The sequence below is a fragment of the Terrapene carolina genome, unplaced genomic scaffold (assembly GCF_002925995.2).
Source record: "Terrapene carolina triunguis isolate 2854851 unplaced genomic scaffold, T_m_triunguis-2.0 Scaffold42, whole genome shotgun sequence".
NCBI lineage: Eukaryota > Metazoa > Chordata > Testudines > Emydidae > Terrapene > Terrapene triunguis.
Genome location: NW_020664393.1, coordinates 73588582 through 73613469, shown reverse-complemented (window position 1 = coordinate 73613469; position 24888 = coordinate 73588582). Strand labels below are relative to the sequence as shown.

Sequence of the window (24888 nt, the reverse complement as noted above, 5' to 3'; positions counted from 1 at the left end):
CCCCCCCCGTTGGCACCCTCCTCCTCAGCCTGCAGCCTAGCGGGGAGGAGTGGTTGCTTTTTCCTTGCTTCCCCGTCCCCCACCCCAGGGGTGCCCTCCTCCCCCCCTCTGTAGTTTCACAGGGGGGAGTGGTTAACCCCCCCTTCCTTTTTTTGCTAGACCCTCCTCCTCTGTTTATTGCCTAGAGAGGAGGAGCGGTTGCTGGTTGCAATGGCGGGGGACTCTGCTCCTGCTCCTGCCCCCGTCACTGACCCTGCTCCCGCCATTGCCCATGCTCTTGCCCCTGCCCCACTTTCTTCTTCTGCCCTGTTGCCCCCGCCCGCCTCAGTGGCCGGCCCCTTGGCTGGCCCTGCCCTGGACACCGCCGCTGCCACGGCTGCCCCTTCCACCAGCAGGAAGGGCCAAGGGAGGAAGAAGGGCAAAGGCCCCGCCCGTGGAACCAAGCCTCCTGCGGGCGGGGCCGCACTCCCCGCCGCGGCCCCGACTCCGGCCGCGGCCCCTCCCTCTCCTGCTGTCCCTTCCACCAGCTCTGGAGGCGCTCCATCTCGGACCCCCAGAGCGTACGCCCAGGTGGCTGCCGCCACCCTGCGCACCACCGCGCCATCCGCCCCGACCGCCGCCTCTGGACCCATCCCCGGTGGCCTGGGCCCCTTCCCCTCGCTAACTAGGAGGCATGGCATCCGTTGCCACCTGGTGCCTGCCTCGCCCCACATCGAGACCTACGTGCGGGCGTTGGCGAGGGTGGTGGGGCCCTCAGCCATCGTGGCGGCCTCCAAAATGTATGGGAAGGCCGTGTTCTTCCTGGCGTCGGAGGCCGCAGCGCAGGAGGCGGTGGAAATTGGCCTGACGGTGGGGGGCGTGTTTGTTCCTTTGGAACCCTTGGAGGACTTGGGCGTACGGGTGGTCTTGACCTCCGTCCCGCCCTACCTCCCCAACGCCGCCCTGTTGCCAGCCCTCTCCGCCCTGGGGAAGCCCATTTCAGTTATAAGCCCTCTTTCGTTGGGCTGTAAGGACCCCGTCCTCCGTCACATCCTGTCTTTCCGCCGGCAGGTCCAGCTCCAACTGCCGCCGGCGGCGGGTGTCGGAACGGCGCTCGAGGGGTCCTTCCTGGTGCCCCACCAAGGGGCCCGCTACCGGGTCCATTATTCGACGGGGGAGGCCCGGTGCTTTCTCTGCCGAACGCCGGGGCATGTCCGGAGGGACTGTCCCCTGGCCCGGCTTGGAGAGGCGTCCGGGACCCCCAAGGCCCGGGAGAGTGCCGGCCCTGTCATCGCCGGCGACCCTGGCGGTTCGGCCATTGCTGCTGCCGCCGTCCCTCCTCCTTCTGCCGCGCTCCCCGCTCTGGCCGCGGAGACGGCCGAGCGGGCGGGCCTTGCCGTCGCCGACCCTGGATCGGCGGGGCATGTGGAGGTGGGGGCGGGGCAGCTTCCACCGGCCGCGGGGTCGGGCCCGCCCCAGGGGGAGGGTTCGCCCTTGCCCTCAGGCCCTTCGCCCCTGCCACCCCGAGCCCCGAAATTACTGCCCTTGCCCTCTGGCCCCGTCCCTGCTGACCGGCCCTCCACCTCCTCTTCTACCACAGAGGGCTGGGTGACCGTCCGGGGAAAGCGCAGCGCCCGCGGGTCGCGGGCTCTCTCCCTCCCCTCTGATGAGGAGGGAGAGCAGACCCCCCGAAAGATATTGCGGGGGGCCGACGTTGCTAGTGCTTCCATCGCGCCCCCGGGCGGTACCCAGCAGGAGGCGCTGGCCATGGAAACTGTGGACGCCGTGGCAGCGGCTGGGGAAACTCCTGTCCCTATCGTTGAGCCCGCACCTGAGGAGGCTTCAGTAGCGGTTCTCCCGGCCCCTGCTCCGACCGAGTCCCCCGCCGCCGCCGATGTTGCCGAGGCGGCCTTTGTCTCCGTGACTGGCGGGGAGGTCGCCGGGGCCGAGGGGACCGCTTTTGCCTCCTTTTTTGATGAGATTGAGGCCCTGGGTTTGACCCCAGTTACCCAGGGGGAGGACAACCTTCCACCAGCGGGCCCCGATCCGAGCGCTGACTCAGTCCCGGGCCCCCCTCCTGCTCCCGGTCCTGTCGCCCCCGATTTAGTTTTGGGGGAACCCTTGGCCCTACCTGCTAGTCCGGCCGCGCCTGCCATCTCGTGCACAGCCGCCGAGCCCCTTGGGGTGACGGCTGTTGCTGAGCAGCCGGTTTCTACCCCCGATCCCGCCCCTTCCACACTTCCTATCCCTGAGGCCTCCCCAGTCCCTGCTGCCTCCGTCCCCTTGGCTGCAGACCCTAGCCAGGGGGAGCCGCAATCTAGCGGTTTGGCAGCAGGGGATGGGGAGCTTGTTCCTGTCCTTGACCCTGTTCCCTCTCCTGCTGTCCCCGAGGTGTCTCTTTCTGCCACCTCTGGGTTCACCGCCGCCCCCGGGGTTGTCGCTATTTCGTTGCCTGCTGACGACCCTCGGGGGACGACTTTCGTGTCTCCCCTTCCCGCCACTGTTGGGGCTGTGTTGTTCCCTCAGCCGCCCTCCCCTTTGCCGGGGACAGAGACGGGCGGCCCGGCGCAGCGGCGCCGGAGCTCGGCCCCTTGTTTGTCTGTGGGCCGCGAGGACCCTTCGGGGGCCCTGCCGGAGGATGGCAGCGGCTCGGCCGCTGCCTCCCCCTCCGCGCTGCGGGATGAGCTGCGCCTCTTTCTCTCGGATACCCGTGGTTCCCAGGGTAAGGTGCAGCTCGCCCTTCGGCGCTGGGGGGACTTCCATCTCGTCCTCCGGGCTCTGGAGGCACTTTTGGGGGAGGGGCGGGGGTCCGATCGGCGAGACATCGCGGCCTACCGGCGGGCCCGCAGGTTCCGCGACTCCTTGTTGGCCTTCGGGGCCGAGCATGGGATCTTGCGGGGCCCGCTGGAGGCCGTCGATCCCTCCGCCTGTGAGGATCTGCCCCAGCCCTCGACATGACAGTCACCACCTTTGCATCGTTGAACGCCCGGGGCTGTAGGGTGGGTCTCCGCAGGTGCCAAGTGCTCTCCTTCCTTCGGGAGGGGGGGTACTCTGTGATTTTCCTGCAGGAGACCCATACGGCTCCGGCCGTCGAGGCTAGCTGGCGGCTGGAGTGGGGAGATGGAGTTTATTTTAGCCACCTCAGCGCCCACTCAGCTGGAGTGGCCACCCTGTTCTCCCCGGGGCTGCGGCCTGAGGTGCTGGAGGTCGCCGAGGTTGTGCCGGGCCGCCTGCTGCACGTCCGGGCCCGTGTGGAAGGGCTAGTTTTAAATTTGGTCAATGTTTATGCCCCGAACAAGGGCCCGGACCGCGTGCCTTTCTATCGGCGGGCGGCGGCCTTCCTCGGCACTCTGGATTCTCGCGAGTGCCTGGTCCTGGGCGGGGACTTTAACACCACCCTCGAGGACCGGGACCGCTCAGGGCTTGAGACTTCCCAGGCGGCCGCGGGCGTCCTCAGGGAGATTGTAGACCATCACTCCCTGGTGGACGTCTGGCGCGACCACCACCCGGACGACGATACCACCTTCACCTATGTCCAGGTGGAGGATGACCGGTCGCACCACTCCCGGTTGGACCGGATTTATTTGTCCCGCCTTCATCTGGCACGGGCCCATGCCTCCAGCGTCCGGCCGGCCCCGTTCTCGGATCACCATTTGGTGTCCGTAACGGCCTCTCTCAGTTCCGAGAGGCCAGGGCCGGCCTATTGGCATTTTAATAATAGTTTGCTGGAGGACGTGGACTTCGTGGCTACCTTCCGGGAGTTTTGGTTGACCTGGCGGGAGCAGCGGCGCGCCTTTCCCTCGGCGCGGCGGTGGTGGGATGTAGGGAAGGTCCGCGCACGACTCTTTTGCCGGAACTACACCCGGGGCGCCAGCCGGCGGAGGGGTGCGCTGATGGGGCAGTTGGAGCGGGAGGTCTTGGAGCTGGAGAGGCGTCTGGCCTCCAGCCCCAAGGATCCACCCCTCTGTGAGGCGTACCGGGAGAAGCGGGAGGAGCTCCGGGCCCTGGAAGACCACCGGGCCCGGGGCGCGTTCGTTCGATCCCGCATCCGTCTCCTTCGGGAGATGGATCGCGGCTCCCGCTTCTTCTATGCCCTGGAGAAAAGGAGGGGGGCCAAAAAGCATGTCACCTGCCTCCTGGCGGAGGACGGCTCCCCCCTCACGGATCCGGAGGAGATGCGTGGAAGGGCTAGGGCCTTCTATGCCGCTCTTTTTTCCCCGGATCCGACCGACGCCGAGGCCCGCAGGGTGCTCTGGACCGGGCTCCCGACGGTCAGCGCGGGCGACCGAGACCGGCTGGAGTTGCCTCTCTCCCTAGCCGAGTTCTCGGAAGCCCTCCGGCTCATGCCCACCAACAAATCGCCGGGCATGGACGGGCTGACCGTGGAGTTCTACCGCGTGTTCTGGGATGTCCTCGGCCCAGACCTTGTCACCGTCTGGGCCGAGTCCTTGCTAAGCGGGGTCCTCCCTCTCTCGTGCCGGCGAGCTGTGCTCGCCTTGTTGCCGAAGAAGGGGGACCTTCGCGATTTACGGAATTGGCGTCCCCTCTCGCTCCTCAGCACGGACTATAAGGTCGTAGCGAAGGCTATCTCGCTGCGGCTGGGGTCCGTGCTGGCGGACGTGGTCCATCCCGACCAGACCTACACCGTCCCGGGCCGGAGTATCTTTAATAACCTATACCTGGTCCGTGACCTTTTAGAGCTCGGGCGTAGGGATGGTCTGTCTTTCGCCCTCCTGTCCCTGGACCAGGAGAAGGCGTTCGACAGGATGGACCACGGGTATCTCCTGGGCACCCTGCGGGCTTTCGGCTTCGGGCCCCAGTTTGTAGGCTTTCTCCGGGTGCTGTACGCTGCAGCGGAGTGTTTGGTCCGGCTCAACTGGGCCCTGACCGAGCCGGTCAGCTTCGGGCGGGGAGTGCGTCAAGGGTGCCCCCTCTCGGGCCAGCTGTACGCTCTGGCGATCGAGCCCTTCCTCTGCCTCCTCCGCCGGAGGATGGCGGGGTTGGCGCTTCGAGAGCCGGAGATGCGGCTGGTCCTGTCGGCGTACGCCGACGACGTGCTCCTCGTGGTCCAGGACCCAGAAGATCTGGTGCGGGTGGAGGCCTGCCAGGCTGTTTATTCGGCGGCCTCCTCCGCCCGGGTCAACTGGGTCAAGAGCTCTGGCCTGGTGGTCGGGGACGGGTGGCAGACCAGCTCCCTCCCACCCGCGCTTCAAGCCATTCGGTGGAGCGCGGGTCCGCTGCTCTATCTTGGCGTTTATCTTTCCGCCACGCATCCTTCTCCGCCGGAGAACTGGCAGGATTTGGAGGCCAGGGTGGGTGAGCGGTTGCGGAGATGGACAGGACTGCTCCGGTGTCTCTCCCTGCGAGGGAGGGCGCTGGTGCTGAACCAGCTCGTCCTGTCCAGGCTTTGGCACCGACTCAACACCCTGAGCCCGGCCCCGGGGATCCTGGCCAGGCTCCAGAGGATGGCCCTGGAGTTTTTCTGGCCGGGACTGCACTGGGTCTCTGCAGGGGTTTTGAGTCTCCCCCTGGAGGAGGGGGGACAGGGCCTGGTCTGTCTACGTAGCCAGGTCCATGTCTTCCGCCTCCAGGCCCTGCAGAGGCTCCTCTATGGTGCTGGTAGTCCGGCATGGAGCACGTTAGCGCACGCCTTCCTTCGCCGCCTCCGAGGGCTCCGATACGACCGGCAGCTCCTTTTTCTTCACCCGAGAGGTCTTCCGCGAGACCTCTCGGAGCTGCCGGTCTTCTACCAGGACCTTCTCCGGACCTGGAAGCTTTTCTCGGCGACCAGGTCCACTGTGGCCACCGAGGGCGAGGATCTCCTCGCGGAGCCCCTGCTGCACAATCCCGATCTCCGTGTGCAGGTGGCGGAGTCACCCTCGGTGAGCCGGAGGTTGGTCCTGGCGGAAACCACCAGGGTCGGAGACCTCCTGGACTACACCAGAGGGGACTGGGTGGATCCCCGCACGCTTGGTCGGCGCATGGGGCTCTCCACCCTTACGACCCCTCTGCGTGTACTCCGGGAGGTGGGCGCTGCGTTGTCACCTTCTGCTCTTGACTTCCTGTGGCGGACCCTGCGGGAAGGCGCTCCCCGCCCACCCCTCACCCCGGGCCCTCCGGATCTTTTTATTGGGCCCCTGTCCCGTGAGCCCCCCCGGCTCTTCCGATCCCATAACCTGAACCGGCTGCACGCTTTGCAACCGGTCCGGTTTCGAACCGCACCTAGAGACCACCTGTACACGCTCGTGCTCCACACGTTACATTTTCTCACCCTCGTGTCCCGCCCCGATACCAAATGGCGGGACTACCTACTACCTGTAGAGGGTGAGAAACCCCGGTGGGCCAGTCTTTATTCCACCTTGGTTCCACGGCCCGCCGGGGACATTGGATGGCGGCTCCTTCACGGAGCCGTGAGCACGGGCGTGTACTTAGCGCGGTTCACTCCCATTCCCGAGGCCTGCCCATTTTGCGGCCTACGGGAGACCCTGGCGCACGCATACCTTGAGTGCGCCAGGCTGCAACCCCTGTTTCGGCTCCTCCAGAACCTCTTGTTGAGGTTCTGGTTGCACTTTTCCCCACACCTGTTTATTTATGCACACCCTATCCGTGGCCCCACGAGGTCGAGGGATCTCCTCGTCAACCTCTTCCTGGCCCTGGCTAAGCTTACCATCTATAATACCAGGGAGAAGATGTTGACCGAGGGGGTGCTCTGCGATTGTGGGGCCTACTTCCGTAATCTTTTGGTTTCACGTCTCCGGGCGGAGTTCCACTGGGCAGCGTCCGCTGGCTCCCTTACCACCTTTGAGGAGCAGTGGGCGCTGTCCGGGGTTCTTTGCTCGGTGTCCCCATTTGGTTCCCTGATTTTGAACCTTTAACCGTCACCTCACTCCCTGTTTTTTTATCAGTTGTCCCAAGGAATTACTTGGTTTCTGGGTCCAGTGGTCCCTCCCGCTAGGCTGGGGGAGGGGCCTTTAGCAGTGGGCGGGTAAGCCCGCCCACTTCCCGGTTAACCAATATGGACTCACTACAACACACACACTCTCTCTCCCCCAGCTCAAATCTCAAAATGTGAACAAAGATCTGAACCAGAAAACTTTGAGAAAACCTTTTATGAGACTGCCAATGCAAAATTGAGATCAAAGAGGTTTGGATATTTTTTGATACATTTCTGTATGTTTGGATACTGCTTATTTATTGAGCTGGTCAGGAATTTTTCTTTTGCAGGGAAAAAACAACAACAACAACTATGTTTTTCTTTTCATTGAAATTTTTCTATTAAAATTTTCTGTCGTTCCTCCCCCCCCCCCGTTCTCCAACAATCACCATTTTTGCCAAACAGAAAACTGAAATACTTCAGATTAAAACTGAAAATTTTCTGTTTGTTTGCCAATACACTGCCTCTGTCACCCACCCACCCCCACCCAAAATAAATCAGCTTTTGATTTGTCAATGAAAGCTCCAAAAATGTTGATGAAAACCTTCCATTTTCATTAAAAATTCTTTGACAAAAGCCATTTTTTGTTCAAAAAAGAATTTGATGATTTTTTTTGACCAGCTCATTATCCAGAACAATTCTGGGACTCTTTGGTTGGGGGCACACTTGCATCTTTAGTACCCAGAAATCTCAGCACGTCTCTCAGGCCTGGTCTACACTATGGGATTAATTCGGATTTAGCAGCGTTAATTCGAATTAACCCTTCACCCGTCCACACAACAGAGCCATTTAGTTCGAATTAAAGGGCGCTTTAAATCGATTTCTGTACTCCACCTCGACGAGCGGAGTAGCGCCAAAATCGATTTTGTTAATTCGAATTAGGGTTAGTGTGGCCGCACACAACCGAATTAATGTGATTAAAATAAATGGGGTAGTGTGGCCGCACACCACCGAATTAATGTGGTTAAAAACCGAATTAATGTGCTTAGTGTGGCTGCGCGCAATCGAATTTATACAACCTGTTTCCCAAATTCGAATTATCTAAATTCGGATTAATCCCGTAGTGTAGACATACCCTCAGGTTGCTGCCATGGACTAGGGCTCCTGACCTCACAGGCAGACATCACAACCAATAATTTGTAACTGGCCTCCCAGTCACTAGTGAGCATTCACGAGGTTCTACAGCATTAAACTTTTGCATTTTCTGTCTTAAATCAGCTGCTAACTGAGATGCCAAGTTTTGGGAGGTGGATTGCTGGCAAGTAGGAAATGAACCGCATGCACCAAAAGTAAAAAATATCTTTACATTTATTTTTACAATTTTCCTGAAGCCTTAACTTTTTTTTTTTAAGTTTAAGAATGTAGGGCCCAATCCAAAGTCACAGAAGTTAATAGAAAGACTCATTGATCTTAAAGGACATTTTTTCAGGTCCTTAATGATTGATTTACTGTGTGTGCAAAACCTGTTTGTCTCAGACATTGCAATTCAAAGTTCAGCAGGGCAAAAACTGGCCTCCTCATCATGTTTGATCTCTGGAATGATCTTGGCAAAAACGCAGGCTGAGAAAAAATAATATCACCAGCAAAACAAGACTGCCACGCTGTGTTCTGAGAGACAAGGTGGGTGAGGTAATATCTTTTACTGACCCAACAGTTGGTGAGAGAGACAAGCAGAAGTGGGTCCAATACAAGATATTGTCTCACCCTCCTTGACTATCTAACATCCTGGGTCAGAGTGCTCATCTCCCAGCACCAATGCGATTAGATCTAGAATTGTTCCCCGGTGCCTCTCCATTTCTGCATCTTAAGTAAACAACTGACCCAATGTCTGACAATAAAAGGAAGGGTGAATATTATCATATTAGAGATTGGAGTCAGTTTTCAGATCATAATTTGCTAACTAGCGTAACAAAGATCCACTTGACATAACCAGCATTTCTGAACCATGGTCAGGGCCGGCTCCAGGCACCTGCAAAGGAAACAGGTGCTTGGGGCGGCCAATGGAAAGGGGTGGCACGTCAGGGTCTTTGACGGCAATTCGGCGGCGGATCCCTCTGGGAGTGAAGGACCCGCCGCCGAATTGCCGTCGAAGAATGAAGCGGCGCGGTAGAGTTGCCGCCGAACTGCTGCTGTGGTTTTATCTTTCCCCCCCCCTCCCCCCCGCTTCGCCGCTTGGGTCAGCAAAAAAGCTGGAGCCAGCCCTGACCATGGTGGAATGAAAAAAAATTGGGATACTGTAACATCTATCTATACAAACTATACAGGAAGGACACCAAGAGGCAAAGAGATGGGGAAAAAACAAGTTTGCAGATGACACTAGAGTGGAAGGAGTGGTAGATACTCTGCAGGGTAGGGATAGGATACAGAGGGACTTAGACAAATTAGAGGATTGGGCCAAAAGAAATCTGATAAGGTTCAAGACGGACAAGTGCAGAGTCCTGCACTTAGGATGGAAGAATCCCATGCACTGCTACAGACTAGGGACCGAATGGCTAGGCAGCAGTTCTGCAGAAAAGGACCTAGGGGTTACAGTGGACGAGAAGCTGGATATGAGTTGACCATTAATGAAGATATTGAACAAAACTGACCCCAGGACTGACCCTTGGGGCACTCCGCTTGAGACCAGCTTCCAACTAGACATGGAGCCATTGATCACTATCCATTGAGCCCGACGATCTAGCCAGATTTCTATCCACCTTATAGTCCATTCATCCAGCCCATACTTCTTTAACTTAGTGGCAAGAATACTGTGAGAGACCGTATCAAAAGGTTTGCTAAAGTCAAGGAATAACATGTCCACTGCTTTCCCCTCATCCACAAAGCCAGTTATCTTGTCATAGAAGGCAATTAGGTTAGTCAGGCATGACTTGCCCTTGGTGAATCCGTGCTGACTGTTCCCAATCACTTTCCTCTCCTCTAAGTGCTTCAGAATTGATTCCTTGAGGACCTGCTCCATGATTTTTCCAGGGACTGAAGTGAGGCTGACTGGCCTGTAGTTCCCCGGATCCTCCTTCTTCCCTTTTTTAAAGATGGGCACTACATTAGCCTTTTTCCAGTCATCCGGGACCTCCCCCGATCACCATGAGTTTTCAAAGATAATGGCCAATGGCTCTGCAATCACATCAACCAACTCCTTAAGCACCCTTGGATGCAGTGCATCTGGCCCCATGGACTTGTGCTCGTTTAGCTTTTCTGAATAGTCCTGAACCACTTCGTTACATAAAAACATAAGAATGGCCATACTGGGTCAGACCAAAGGTCCATCCAGCCCGGTATCCTGGCTACCGACAGTGACCAATGCCAGGTGTCCCAGAGGGACTGAACCTAACAGGTAATGATCAAGTGATCTCTCTCCTGCCATCCATCTCCACCCTCTGACAAACAGAGGCTTACCCATCCTGGCTAATAGCCATTAATAGACTTAACCTCCATTAATTTATCTAATTCTCTTTTAAACCCTGTTATAGTCCTAGCCTTCACAGCCTCCTCAGGCAAGGAGTTCCACAGGTTGACTGTGCGCTGTGTGAAGAAGAACTTCCTTTTATTTGTTTTAAACCTGCTTCCCATTTATTTCATTTGGTGGCCCCTTTTATATACCTCTATCATATCCCCCCTTAGTCTCCTCTTTTCCAAGCTGAAAAATCCTAGCCTCTTTAATCTCTCCTCATATGGGACTCGTTCCAAACCCCTAATCATTTTAGTTGCCCTTTTCTGAACCTTTTCTAATGCCAGTATATCTTTTATGAGATGAAGAGACCACATCTGTATGCAGTATTCAAGATGTGGGCGTACCATTGATTTATATAAGGGCAATAAGATATTCTCCCTCTTATTCTCTATCCCTTTTTTAATGATTCCTAACATCCTGTTTGCTTTTTTGACTGCCACTGCACACTGCATGAACGTCTTCCGAGAACTATCCATGATGACTCCAAGATCTCTTTCCTGATTAGTTGTAGCTAAATTAGCCCCCATCATATATGTATAGTTGAGGTTATTTTTTGCAATGTGCATTACTTTACATTTATCCACATTAAATTTCATTTGCCATTTTGTTGCCCAGTCACTTAGTTTTGTGAGATCTTTTTGAAGTTCTTCACGGTCTGCTTTGGTCTTAACTATCTTGAGCAATTCAGCTCACAATTTTTTGGCTCCCGAGGACAGCGTTATATCGGGGTAGAGGTGTACATTATATTATGTTTATTATATGATTTGAAATGATAAAGTCAAAATGAGCAATTCAGGGGCTTTCCCTGAACAAGCGGCGGCCCTAGTTTGAGAACCACTGGTGTAGACATACCCAAAGGGAGTCTCCACTGACTTCATTAGACTTTGCAACAGGCCCAACGAAATAACCATTTCATGGCATTCAGTGTTCCTAAGGCACGATTATCCTCTCTATTAGGATATAACTCAAGCATAGATCCTGCCCTCCTATTTTTAGCTTTTATCATAGGTGGGGTGAAGTTTAGGCAAAAAAAAAAAAAAGATTAAAAAAAGCGTTGAAAACAAAACTATAAGTAACTGTGTGTATTTTATGCAGATCATGGGTCCATTGTAAAAAGCAAACCATAAATTGTTGCAATTTAATAGTTGTGTCCTAATTTATTTATTTGTAATCATGAAAATGTTTCTATTATTACTTTTTTGTTGTTTTCAGGGCTTTCTTCAAGCTAAATGTTTGCCTGAATGTCCAACAGGGGTATTTTTAAACAAAATCCAAAGCCAGAATGACAGCTACATTATTGCTTTGTATCATCTGGGAAACCTACATTGCATTTAACCAAACAGATCAGCCCATACTTCTTGAGGCACAATAGAAAAAATCAGTTTATGATTACTAAATCATGTTCATGATTTTGCAAAAAATCAGTCGTATAGAATGAGTGTTTTAATTAAGTCCAGAGGAGAGCAACAACAATGATAAAAGACATTGAATACCTAACCTATGAGGCATATTTAGTCTTTAGAGAAGACTGGGGGGGGGGGACCTGATAGTCTTCAAATATGTTAAGGGTTGTTATAAAGAAGATGGTGAGCAATAGTTCTCCATGTCCACTGAATGCAGGACAAGAAGTAATTGGCTTAATCTGCTGCAATTAAGGGAGATATAGGTTATTAGGAAGATATTAGGAAAAAATTCTAACTAAGAATAGTTAAGTAGTAGAATAACTTTCCAAGGGAGATTGTGTAATCCCCATCATTGGAGATTTTTAAGAGCAAGTTGGACAAACACCTGTCACTTGTTCCTGCCTCTGTACAAGGGCTAGACTAGATGACTTCAAGGTCCCTTCCAGCTCTACATTTCTATGAGTCTAAGGCCTGGTCTACACTGCTGCTTAAGTCGATGTAAGTTACATCGCTCAGGGGGGTGAAAAAATCACCACACCTGAGCGACGTAGCTTACATCAAACTACTGAGGTGTCTACACCATGCTATGTTGATGGGAGACACTCTCCCGCTGACTTAGCTTCTGCCTCTCGGGGTGGTGGAGTAGTGAAGTCAATGGGAGAGCGCTCTGCCATCGACTTATCGTGTCTTTACCAGACCCGCTAAATCAATGTCGCTGCATCAATCGCAGCGGTGCCGATTTAGCAGGCCAGTGAAGACAAGCCCTAAATCTTATGGCTGGGATTTTTAAAGATGTTATGTCCCCAGTTCCTACTGAATTTCAGTAACAATATTGCATTACAAATTGTCAGGTTAAACACCTTAGATGTTTTAGATAACAAGTTTCCTTGCATGTGGCATTAATATAGAACTCTTAAATTCTTAAACCTGAAAGATTTTTGTGTAAAATGTAACTCCTGTCCCTGAGTGCTATTTGCTTTACTTAGGCTAAGGATAGACTACAGTTTAGGTCAGTATAAGTTATATCGCTCAGGGGTGTGAATAAGCCAACGTAAGCTACGCCTACCTAAGCACCAGTGTGGACAGCGGTATGTCGGTGGGAGATCTTCTCCTGCTGACATAGTTACCACCGCTCATGTCACCGTAAGAACTCTCTCCCATCAGCTTAGAGCTTCTGCACTATCAGGGCTACAGCAGCACAGTTCTGTAGTGTAGCCGTAACCTTAATATTTAATTCAGCGCCCAACCCTGAAACCGGATCCACATAGGTGCTGCCTGCAGGCCAAGCATTGGGGCCTCAGTTAGTAAAATTACACTAGACTAGACAGTTTTATTTGTAGTCATTTTAAAATTCATTTTCAGGGGTTAATGCTGTAGTATAATGCTGCACTATTTCTGTTCACCCTTTTAAAAATACAAATAAATATTCCCATGCAAATTATTTTCTTCGCATTTCTTCCTAGAAATCTTTCTATTGATCTTATATTTTTGTTTTTACAAAAGCTTATATTTACAAAACCTTAAATTGTGGGCCAGTTTTTTTGAAAGAGAACCTTACAAATCACACTTGTAAAATCTGCAGGATTGGGACCATTTCAGACACTGGCACACAGAATATTTTATGAACAAGTACATGGTACGTTATTTCATTTTAGGATCCAGCTCCAGTATATGCTGCTTTGTCTACTGACTTGCCAGAAGTGCAAATAGAGATCACTGACAAGCACAATGCGCTCAGGAGATTGGTAAATCCAACAGCTAGAAACATGCTGAAGATGGTAAGATTGTATATAAGAACCTCTTAGTGTTACGATTCTAGCAGTGGTTTTCAAAGATCTCCATAATGGGACCCACCAAGAACTCACTCCTGGTTTGCTAGACGCTAGCTGGGACCTCCATTAACCATTCAACACATTTGGTTGTGATTTCCGGACTCCTACTTGTAACCCAGTTCGGAGCTACCACATTCAGAACGAGAACCCATGTGTCAGCGATTGAGAAGCGGCTCTTTGCTGCCATAGTACAAATAGTTGAGCTGGCTGGAAATTTTGTGACAGAACATTTTTCTCTTGTAAAATGCTGACTCATCCAAAGTGAAACATTTCATGGAAATGTGTCAGGTTTGATTAATTTTTTGAGGGAGTACCGCCAGGTACTCCAGGGCTTCCAGGGTCTACAGCTCCAGAGCAGTTCACTACACAGATTGCCCCAGGATTGGAGACCCCAGGAATTCTAGGATCCCTGATACAGAGCCGGGAGCTCTGAGGCCAGTAGGTACTCTCAGAAACTAAGTACCAACACCGCAGCAGGGAGCCTGGAAATCCTGGGGGCCCTCAGGGCTCCCTGCCATGTTGCTGGTAGCCTGGAAGACCTGTGAGCCCCAGTTCCTAGGCTCACAGCTTAGCTGTAACTCATAGACCTTCTAAGCTTCCAGCTCCCTGTCAGCCCTGATGCTGATGGGGAGCGGGTGACTAGAAGTGCTGGGAGCCTTGGCTGAGCCCATTTTGGAGATTGGTCTCTGAGGTGGAAGTTAATTTTGAAATTTTCCAAAGGAAATGTTTCAGTTATTTCTAAATCAGTCTCCTTCAATTCCCTTCCACGGGGAAATTTTGAAATTTCTACTTCTCACTTCAAAAACAATTTCTTTCAAAATTTTGCAATTTCCCAAGGAATGGAAATTTGGACTTTTAACCAAGTAGCTGAAAACATTATCTAATGTATCAAGGTGGGGAGACCACATAGGTTTCCAGGGGGATGGAAGGAGAGGACAATAAGAAAAGAGAGTAGATGGGAGAGGAGCTGTGAAAAGTGAATGCTAGAATTATTGATGGCCATTGAACAGGATGCAGTGAGTCTGAAAACAGACTTCCATTTGGTTCTCTACAAAAGCATCTTACTTATTCAGTTAGTTGCACATTCCATGATTCTCTGTATTCCATTCAAGTTTAATGTCCAGGACACTGAATCTATTCGATTGCAATATGTTTTACACCCTTAACTTTTGTAATACCGAAGAACCAGATTGTTTTAAAGTACTTGTGAAAACTAAAACAATGAGAGCATTACAATGGAAACTGAAGTACTCTGGCCACAAAAAAAGTGCATCATTTAAGCAATGTACCTATTCTGTTGGTCATTATGGCTCCATCCTGGAGAACCACCCTGAGGGGTGAGAAGCTCTGTCTTCATGCAAATTCAAGTTTGTTTAATTAGGTTCTCAATCATGGTGATAATGGTGAAAATTTGTGCCAACATTAGTGGTGCTCTTTTTGGAGTGGACATTTATTCAATAGGTACTGAGTTGAGACCAACGACCCATTTAGCGTAGACCAACAAAGAGACACATCAACATCCTCCCAAGCCATCCTCACCACCAATTATATTGACAAGCCTAGTTCTAAATTCTAAGAACTGCACAAATCCCATGGGAATCAAAAGGAACCTCTGAAAAATCAACCTCTGAAAAATCAAGCCTCCTTTATTTATATGCCTATCTGTAGATTTAGGGTTGATCAGGGGATTTAGACACACACAATTCCCATTAGTCGGCTTTGAAAATCTCAATCTGGGTTTCTAACTTCAGGAAAGCGAACCAAAGCAGGCAAATCAAATTCACATTTGCTGATTGTTTTACTCTTTGAATTGCTTAAGACTGCCCAATATCTCCCATTTCATTAAGGTATGGAATGCTGAAGCTGCAAAGAATGCTAAAAGTTGGGCAGAACAATGCGTTTATTCCCATAGTCCTGTATCCAGAAGAAAAGTTGGAAGTAAGTAAAATATGACTTTTGGCAAGCAATGTATCATTAAGCAGTCTGGACTACATGACGTTGCCTCATATGTGAGCGAGGAGAGAGAGAGTAAAGGGAGCTCTTGCCCAATAGCACACAAGGGACAGTCATAAGCTAGTTCCCAGAACTGGGGAGACCGTAGTGGTGTAGAATGATATCAGTGCTATAGTAATCTACACGAAGAAAGTGAGTCTGTGTCCCACTGTAATGGCCAGTCCATATAAAGGAGAGGAGTCAATTACGGCTACCAGCAAGAGCAGTTTGGCTCTCCACAACTGGGAAAGGTGGGAATCAGATATTATGGTGATGGATGCCATATAGGTGTATAGACAGATCCCTCTTGCAAAGACCAGGAGGTTGGCCAGAGTGGAGCTGGGTCTTGCAGATTTGGGAAGCCTCAATTAGCTGTGAGGAGTTGGGAAAATATCATTGTTTAAACTGGTTCATGTTGAAAACTTTAACAATAATTTAACCAGGTTCACATCTAAACTTAAAGGGTGTGATTCTCGTTTACACTAAGGCCTGTTTTATGCCACTCTCGCAGTGTAAAGGGGTAAATGAGGATGATACCAAGGAGTTTAGTGTGCCCTTATGTTAAATGGGCAAGTATTCACAGAGCATTGTTCATGAGGGCATTTCGGGGGGCTGATGCAATTTCAAAGCAGTCATTCTTTCTTCTAGGTTGTTTTTTCTCCTGAATGATGAAGGTGTTACAATATTCCCAGAAACTCTTCATTATATAATTGGTGGACTCTCTTTCCATTATTTAGATATCACCTGTGGTGAAAATCTCTATTATTCAAGTGTTCCCAAATCATGTTCATCTGCACTCCAAGGCTGGTTTGATAAGAGAGATTCCTTCACATTCGGTGTTGGACCAACATCATCAAATGCAGTGACTGGACACTATACTCAGGTATGGATAGTGACTATAGCATAACATGCCACATTTGCTAAAGAGTCCTCTAAACTTGTGCCAGAAATCTTATGCATGCAAGCATTCACATGAGAACATGGCATAGTTGCATATCTAACTACCTGATTTTCTAATGCAAATCCAGGTTTTGGGGCATAAGACTAATTTTCTTGATCAAAATTAGATGCTTAAAAGTTTGCATGCACAAAATTGGTGACACAACTTTAGACGCCGTACTGAGGTGATTTGGAAAATGTGTTTAATTTGGATCATCACTAAATTCATAATTTAAGAAGGAAACAGATGCAACTTTTGACATGAGGTACATTATTTTTTCCACCAGGGACTATCCAACATCACTCCTTGAGCCATAATATTTAGTCCACTATATTTAAGCAAGAAGGCACCCCTTCATAATCCTTTTATAGCAGATAAGGCCCAGGCAGTGGATCCCAACTGGTCCTTATTTGACAGACAAAGATTCAGGGTAGTGTCTCATCAATCATATCAACTGAAGATTTTGTCCAGTGCTTCCCCTTTCAAAATGAACCATCCTCTTGGACTTCTGGAGGAATCAGAATTTATATGAGGGGGTAGGACGCTGCTGAAGGTTTGATCTGTGAAGGAGTGGGAGCCGGTAGCAACACTATCTTTCCTAGAATCTCACCTCTAATGTCATCTAACTATCTGAGGATCTTCACTTAGATTCAGCATCTGGATTGCAGTGCGGTCCTGCTTACATTACAGACACAAGGAGATTTGTGATGTCTTTGTAACATAAAGGACTCAGCCCAGATTTGAACATCCAGTATATGTCTAGCCCCCAGTCTAAACAGCAGAGAACACAACTTCTTTAAATACTGAATAAAACTAATTTGAAATGTGCTTCTGTTTGCATTAATGACCCTCTTTCTAGGGAAATCACCGACACACTAGTCAAACATACTTACTTTTAGAAGCCCTCACGGCATCACAATTATAGTATATTGACAAAACGGGGACATCAAGGGGCAGATTCTCAGCTGATGTAAATCAGGGGAGCGCCAGTGAGGCCCAGGGTGCTACTTTGATTTATAGCAGCTAAGGAACTGACCTATGAAATCTACATATTTTACAAAATTCTGCCCTATTTCCTGCTGTCTGAGAATTACACTCAGTGATATCACAGTGATGCTGTCTAGTAGTGAAAGCAAGGAATTGCTAGCTGAGGGACTCTGCCATGGATTCACCATGTGATTGTAGGCAAAGTGTTTCACCTGTCTCTGCCTCAGGTTCAACACCTGTAAACTAGAGATAATGATACCCATCATGACATCCTTCTTAGAGAGCCTTAATATTACTACTACATGGTACAATGATTCTGTGCAAAAATCTCAGTGGCAAAGTTAAATATCACTGTTAAATGTAGATATTATTATTGTTACTCTTTACAAGAATAGATAACATTATCTAATGTGTTTATTTTCCTATTTACAGATGGTTTGGTATAAGTCTTATGAGATTGGATGTTCATTTGCTTTCTGTCCATACTCGGCTCTGTACAAGTACTATTATGTTTGCCATTACGACCCTGCGTACGTATTCACTGTGGATTTTAGTCATTTTATAAATCCCTTTTGTCATTTCATTTCTGAACTAATTCAGTAAGACTTCAGCTAAATAGCAGCATGCATGATAATTACCATGTGTGATTATGAATGGATGAAGTGTGGTAAGGGTCAGATATGTGAATCTCTTGAAAAAATGTACAGGGATACTTACACCAAAATTAAATTCTTCACTATGAAACCCCCCAGCAGAATATCATGAAGATTATCTTTGAATTCCATCACTTTTCCGCATCAGTAAATTAAGACCATCATGGTATGTAACCCTCTCAGACTGAGCCCAGTATATAGTATTATGGCCCTACCAAACTCACAGTCCATTTTGGTCAATTTCATGGTCATAGGATTTTAAAAATTGTAAATTTCATGATTTCAGCTATTTAAATCTGAAATTTCACAGTGTTGTAATTTTAAGGGTCTTGACCCAAAAGGCAGCTGTGCAGGGGATTGCCAGGTTAGTGTAGGCAGGTCGCGGTACTGCTACCCTTACTTCTGTGCTGCTGCTGGTAGCAGCGCTTCCTTCAGAGCTGGGCAGCTGGAGAGCAGAGGCTGCTGGCCAGGAGCCCAGCTCTGAAGGCAGAGCCGCCGCCAGCATCAGCGCAGAAGTAAGGGTGGCAATACCATACAATACCATACTTACTTCTGTGCTGCTGCCTGTAGAACTGGGCCCTCAGGCAGCAGCCACCACTCTCTGACCGCCCTGCTCTAAAGGCAGCAGCGCAGAAGTAAGGGTGGGATGGTGTGGTACCACCCTTGCCACCCTCACTTCTGCGGTGCTGCTGGTGTGGCGCTGCCTTCAGAGCCGTTACCCAGCTACCAGCTTCCGCTCTCCGGCCGCCCAGCTCTGAAGGCAGTGCAAAAGTAAAGGTGGCATTACCGCGACCCCCATAAAATAGCTTTGTGACTCCCCTGCAAGTCCCTTTTGGGTCAGGGACCCCAATTTGAGAAATACTGGTCTCCCCTGTTAAATCTGTATAGATAGTGTAAAAGTACAAAAAAGACCAGTTTCATGGGGGGGGGGGGGGGAGTTAAGACCAGATTTCATGGGGGGAGACCAGATGCGTTTTTCATGGCCATGAATTTGGTAGGGCCTTATCTATGATGTAGAGAGAGAAGAAATTGGCAAGAGAGACAGGAACTGAGGAAGATGGGAACGTTTTAACAGGAATGGGCAAATCAAGGACATCTGGCTAGAGAGAATGGAAAGGAAAAAAATAATGAAACGGGTCTCATACAAAAATTCACTTTATTCACTTTGTTTCTACTCTATTTTATATCCTCCCCGCTTGTCCCCTGTCTGTGTTCTCAGGTAAGCCCCTCATCCTGCAACTGAATCCAACACAAAGGTTGCAATTGAAAATTCTTTGGGGGGATATACGTGTCTCGTTTTATGTCTGTAAAGTAGTTGTTGCACACGTAATAATAATTCATAAGGAACTGACTTTGGGATAAAATGTACCCAGTGAAGATGTCAGAACTGGAGCTGTCCGAAAAAGAGAATTTCTGTTGTGTGGAAAATTCAGAGATTTTGAATTTTAGCCTAAATTAGGACAAACAGTCAAAATCTCAGATTTTTCTGTGGAACAAAATATTCCCAAAGATTTCATGTTCCTAAGGTTGAAATGTTTAATTTCATCCTTCTCATTTTTGACATATATTATATAATATTAGCAGCTGAAAGCCTGTGCTGGCACACAGCTCTAATTTGGAAAGTCATGTATGTAAAAAGCCAAAAATTGTGGAGAATTTAAAAATTGGATGGTAACAGACTGTGAATCCCAGTGATGATTTAACTACTGGTGATATTTCCATCACTGCACACTGACTCCACCGACATTCTAAACTTCAAGGTGTTATGTGGGATTATTGTGTGTGCTGTTAATGTTGTGTAAGCGGATGTGTTGATTTGTGTGTGGATTGTGTTGTGCTGGAAATGTTTTGAGGATTTGTGTGGGTGGCGAGTGAGAGGTGTGTGCTACAGTGAGGGGCTATCTGTGTTCGGGGTTATTGTGTCTACTGGTTGTGTATTTGTGTGGGTGGTTGTGTTGATTTGTGTGAGAAGGTGGGTTGTGCTAGAAGATTTGTGTTGATTTGTGTGGGTGTCAGCTGAGCACACGGGTGTGACAGCTGGGCCAAATAATCCACCATCTGTGGAGTTTTCCTCATATAATCATGCAAATTCTCTGTGGAGTAAAGACTGGTGATTGGTTGAGTTGCCTCTGATATCACAATGGTCTAGGACTCTGGGCATGACATAGATACATGCCTTACTGTAGCTATACACCTCATGGGTGTAATTTGTAAACTCAAAATTACTGAGAACTTAAAAATTGGACTGCAATAGACTGTTAAACCCAGTGATGTCTCAACCTGGTGATACTGTGAACAAATGAGCCCTTAATCATGCTTCTAGCTGTTTCCATCACTTCACCCTGACTCAACAGACACATTAGGTTTCAAAATGACACACAGTGACATTCATGGAATACACCTCTACCCCGATATAGAGTGACCCGATATAACACTAATTCAGATATAATGTGGTAAAGCAGTGCTCCGGGGGTGGGGGGGGCGGGGCTGCGCACTCCGGCAGATCAAAGCAAGTTCGATATAACGCGGTTTCACCTATAACCCGGTAACATTTTTTGGCTCCTGAGGACAGCGTTATATCGGGGTAGAGATGTACATTATATTATATTTATTATATGATTTGAAATGATAAAGTCAAAATGAAATCTTTTACCTTATTGAAATGATTCAGTTCAATGATTTTCCATTGAAAATTTTGTTAAACTTTATATGTTTCCGTTTCCACAATGTTTAAATGTCAGTGAAACAGCATTTTCCAACAGAAAACTACTGTCAGAAAATTTGACCAGCTCTGGTCAAAATGCTACAGCCCAGATTTTAAGTTAGATGCTTGCAATTGCAGGAATGCATTTGTACATGCCAATGCAGTATGCTCATACAAAACACTAACTAGTTATGCCTACATACATATAACTGATTTGCATGCATCAGGCAGGTGATGCAAATGTACATGCACAGTTGTACTCACCTAACTTGACTAATGGCTGCAGAACCAGCCTCTTTTGTATGTACTCTGAATAGAACTTTGAAGTATGAATGAAAAATGAGGTTTGTCAGACATTTTATGTAATTTTAAAATTTTAGGGGAAATGTAGTAAGATCAGCTACGACACCTTACAAAAAAGGAGACCCATGCGGCGACTGTCCTGATGCTTGTGACAATGGACTGTGCAGTAAGTTAATATATTATTGTACCACCTACATATTTTTGGTGTGTCTCATGACGTGCTGAATTCCCTAATCCAGTCCAAGTAGAGCATGGGGGTTTGACGCCTCTGTTTGTAATGAGCAATGATACATATAGACACCACATTCTCTGGTTCAGGGCATTACAGCAGGTGTTCCAGTTCTGCCAGACAGCTATTCCTCTTTTATCTACAGGATTCTTACTTTTTCTGTAGTGTCGTTGTCACTCAAAAGCAGCTGCTATGTAATATGAATGAAGTTATTCTCCCTCCCATCCAGTCCCTCCGTGTCACAGACCCATAGTTCATGTCATTAGTAGGCAGTGCACCTAAGCAATGGTATTGCAATAACTGTAGCGTAGATTCCTTCTATGCAGTTGGTTTTTCTAATGTTACATTTAGTAATAAATTATGCCTGGGGGAATGTAAAGGGTTGCCACAGAGATAAATCAAAAACATCCTGTGGCCTGACTGTGCTCTTATTCAAGTTAATGGCAAAACCTACGCTGATTTCAGTGGGAGAGGAGCAGGTTCATGGTTAGCGACGATCCCTTAGCCACACAGAATCGTCAGCACTTGTAAGAGTCTAAGGCAGCTTGGGGGAAGAGGAAAGGAAGAAAAGTCAGGGCCCTGGTGGGGAGAGGGTTGTTGGTCAAAACTCTTTCTGCCCGTTTCCCATTACCACCATTCTGCCCACATCCCTCTATCCAGCCTGCTCCTTTCAATTCCTGTCTCCTCCTACCTGCCCCCCACCTGCCCTGCAGCCATCTCCCTTCCTCCTCTCACCCCCATGCCAGGCAGTCAGTCATTTCTGTAGGCAGCTGCTTCCGCCCACAATCCCCTCACACAGCCAATGCACCAGCAGGGGGAGGGAGTATTGAGATCCTCCCTTCTGGCTCCTGGTCCCATTGCAGTTGCTGATGGGGGGAAGGAGCAATATAAGAACAACTCCATTCTCTTTGTAGCCCTGCGGGATACATGAGTTTTCTTCAGGGATGTGGAAATGCCTGAGAGGACCACCGCATGCATGAGTGTCGTTCCCAGTGCATGACACTTCTCAGCCCTGCCCTCCCTTGGCATGGACCCCTGGGTCTGTGAACAGGACTCCACAGTGTTCAGAAAGGGGGTGCTGCAAAGTCAGCTGAATCTCCCATCTGCACTGAGGAGGAGAGTCATGCCTATGGGCAGAACCGGCTCCAGGGTTATTGCCACCCCAAGCAGCAGAAAAAAAAAAAAAAAGCCGCGAATGCAATTGCGATCGGCGGCACTCTGGCGGCAGCTCCACCGCACCGCTTTTTTCTTCGGCAGAAATTCAGCGGCAGGTGCTTCCCTTCGAGAGGGACCCACCGCCGAATTGCCACCGAACAGCCCGACGTGCCGCCCCTTCCCCTTGGCCGCCCCAAGCACCTGCTTGCTGGGCTGGTGCCTGGAGCCGGCCCTGTCTATGGGGAGTACATACCATGCCTGTCTCAAGGGTATAATTTGGTCCACAGCTTTCACTCCCTTGGTTTATGTTGGTTTTGCTGAACTAAGGCAGGAGTATAAACTGAGTAAGGGGCTCAGGATTTGGCTCACACTCTGTGGATAGTTAAGCTTCTGTGACCCTTTAATTGAGGAGAAAAAACGGAAGTGAGAAAACATGTTTAATAAGGGTAAAATTCACCCCTGTACAGGAGACCAGCCAAAAGCTTGTGCAACACAAAAATTCCGGTGAATCCCATCAATGGTGCCTAGGCCTTTGTGCTGGCTCTCCACACAGGGGCGACTTTCATCTAAATGCGAATATATTTGAAAGAAAAAAAAAATCACAAGCTAGGATTGCTTTAGTCTCCGAGATCTGCTGTGCATTGTAAAGCACTTTGAGATCTGATGAAAGGGGCTATATCAGTACTGCAAAGAGCAAATAGAAATTTTCAGCCTGAATGACGTTCATAGTAGATTACAGTAAACAACAATACAAAAGAACAAAAGTGAAGTCTCCCTGAGAGAGCACAGTGTCTCCCCCAGAGCCAGTGCTAGCCATTGGGGGCCCTAAGCAGGAATATTTCCTGCCACCCCAATACTAAAACAGGCAAGTTCTTAGAATAAAAAGCTAGTAGGAGGGGCCCTTGAACTGCTTGGGGCCCTAAGCAATTGCTTAGTCTGCTTCTGCCTAGCGCTGGCTCTGGGGTGTCTCCTATAAAACACGATGCAGCCGTTCTGCATCTCAGAATGGCTGTTTATGTTGGCAGACAAGCGAGTTCTTAGAGACTTAAACAAAACAAATGGGTAACAGTCATAGCAAAATAAACCGCATTAACCATGTGCTCCCATTTCTTTCAGCCAATCCTGGCAAGTATGAAGATACATACTCCAACTGTGGTCAAATAAAAAAGGAATTTACCTGTCAATACCCGTTTGTCCTAAAATATTGTGCCGGTTCCTGTCCGTGCACCACTGAAATACAGTAATAACTTAAAGTTAGCCTCTGCCGTAAAATGAAAATAAATAAAATCATATATTTCCAAACTAGATATAATTCTAGATAAAGATTCTAACAATGTATTCTGCATTGTGTGCGGTGATCCTCCTCCTGTGTAAGTTTCATGTTCTATTAAGTCTCACTTAATTATTAACTAGGGGCATCTGGTCTTCTCAATCTGCCTGTAGAACTCCTTACAGAAGGAGCTGATTGAAGGAACTTTCTTTTAAAATGGGCAACGCTTATTTGAAAATGTACTTTTTAGTTTGTATGCAAGAAAAACAAGCAAGGCTTGAAGCCCATAGAAGAAAGAAACCTGACACTTAAGTATATTAATTTCACTTACTTAATAACTTGATTTTGTTTTTGTGACCTTTCTCTTTGTCATATTCCTGCAAAATAAACACCTTAATTATCTGTTTGATTATCTTCATTGGAGCATAATTCCTACTTTCCGCTCTACCTGGAAAAGCAAACAGTTACAAATACCTGGATACATAGCAAGCTCACAAAGCACTTTGTTACATTTTCACATGTGAAATGCTATTGTGGACAAAAGCAAATGACCCAGAGAAAAAACAGACAGAGATTTCATTGAAAGCAAATAATTCCTATTAATTCCACAAACACACTGATTCATCAGGATATACTAACTTAAAGCATCTGAGTTGTCCCATTGACTTCAGAGTGTCTGCTCATGTACTTAAAGTTAGGCATGTGATTAATTGCCTGGCTGAACTGAGGCCCAAAAATTTTTGTAGCTGGTTAGTTCAAAAAATGAAAAGGTGGGACGCGTTGATCTGGTTGGAGAAAAATCAGTAGGAGAGCCCGATGCACAAGGGAAATGCCGTGAGCCTAAGCTTGAGGTGTCTCAGATGTATCGGGCAGTCAGGGGAGGCAAGGTTTTCCACTCTGTATAGTTTGGCCCCTTGCATGGATTCCTCAGCCCTCTGATGCAGTCTTGAGGTGTGAAGAATTTCCCTGCAGCCTTGACGATGCTCATAGGGTTGTAGATCTGAATGAGAAATGCATCCCTGTTCATCTGCTGCATGTTTCTGACAACCACCAATTAGG

At 48.9% G+C, this 24888-nt stretch overlaps 1 protein-coding gene across 1 annotated transcript in view; it reads left to right on the top strand.

Moving 5' to 3' along the window:
• Positions 1 to 23803, top strand: part of LOC112108261 (cysteine-rich venom protein helothermine-like) — a 70133-nt gene extending 46330 nt beyond the window's left edge. The window contains exons 2-7 of the mRNA XM_026653348.1: positions 13420 to 13542; positions 15444 to 15534; positions 16326 to 16471; positions 17948 to 18045; positions 21253 to 21341; positions 23676 to 23803. Of these exons, the coding sequence (XP_026509133.1) occupies positions 13420 to 13542; positions 15444 to 15534; positions 16326 to 16471; positions 17948 to 18045; positions 21253 to 21341; positions 23676 to 23803 (675 nt within the window). The remainder of the gene's footprint in view (positions 1 to 13419; positions 13543 to 15443; positions 15535 to 16325; positions 16472 to 17947; positions 18046 to 21252; positions 21342 to 23675) is intronic.
• Positions 23804 to 24888: the final 1085 nt, after the last annotated feature.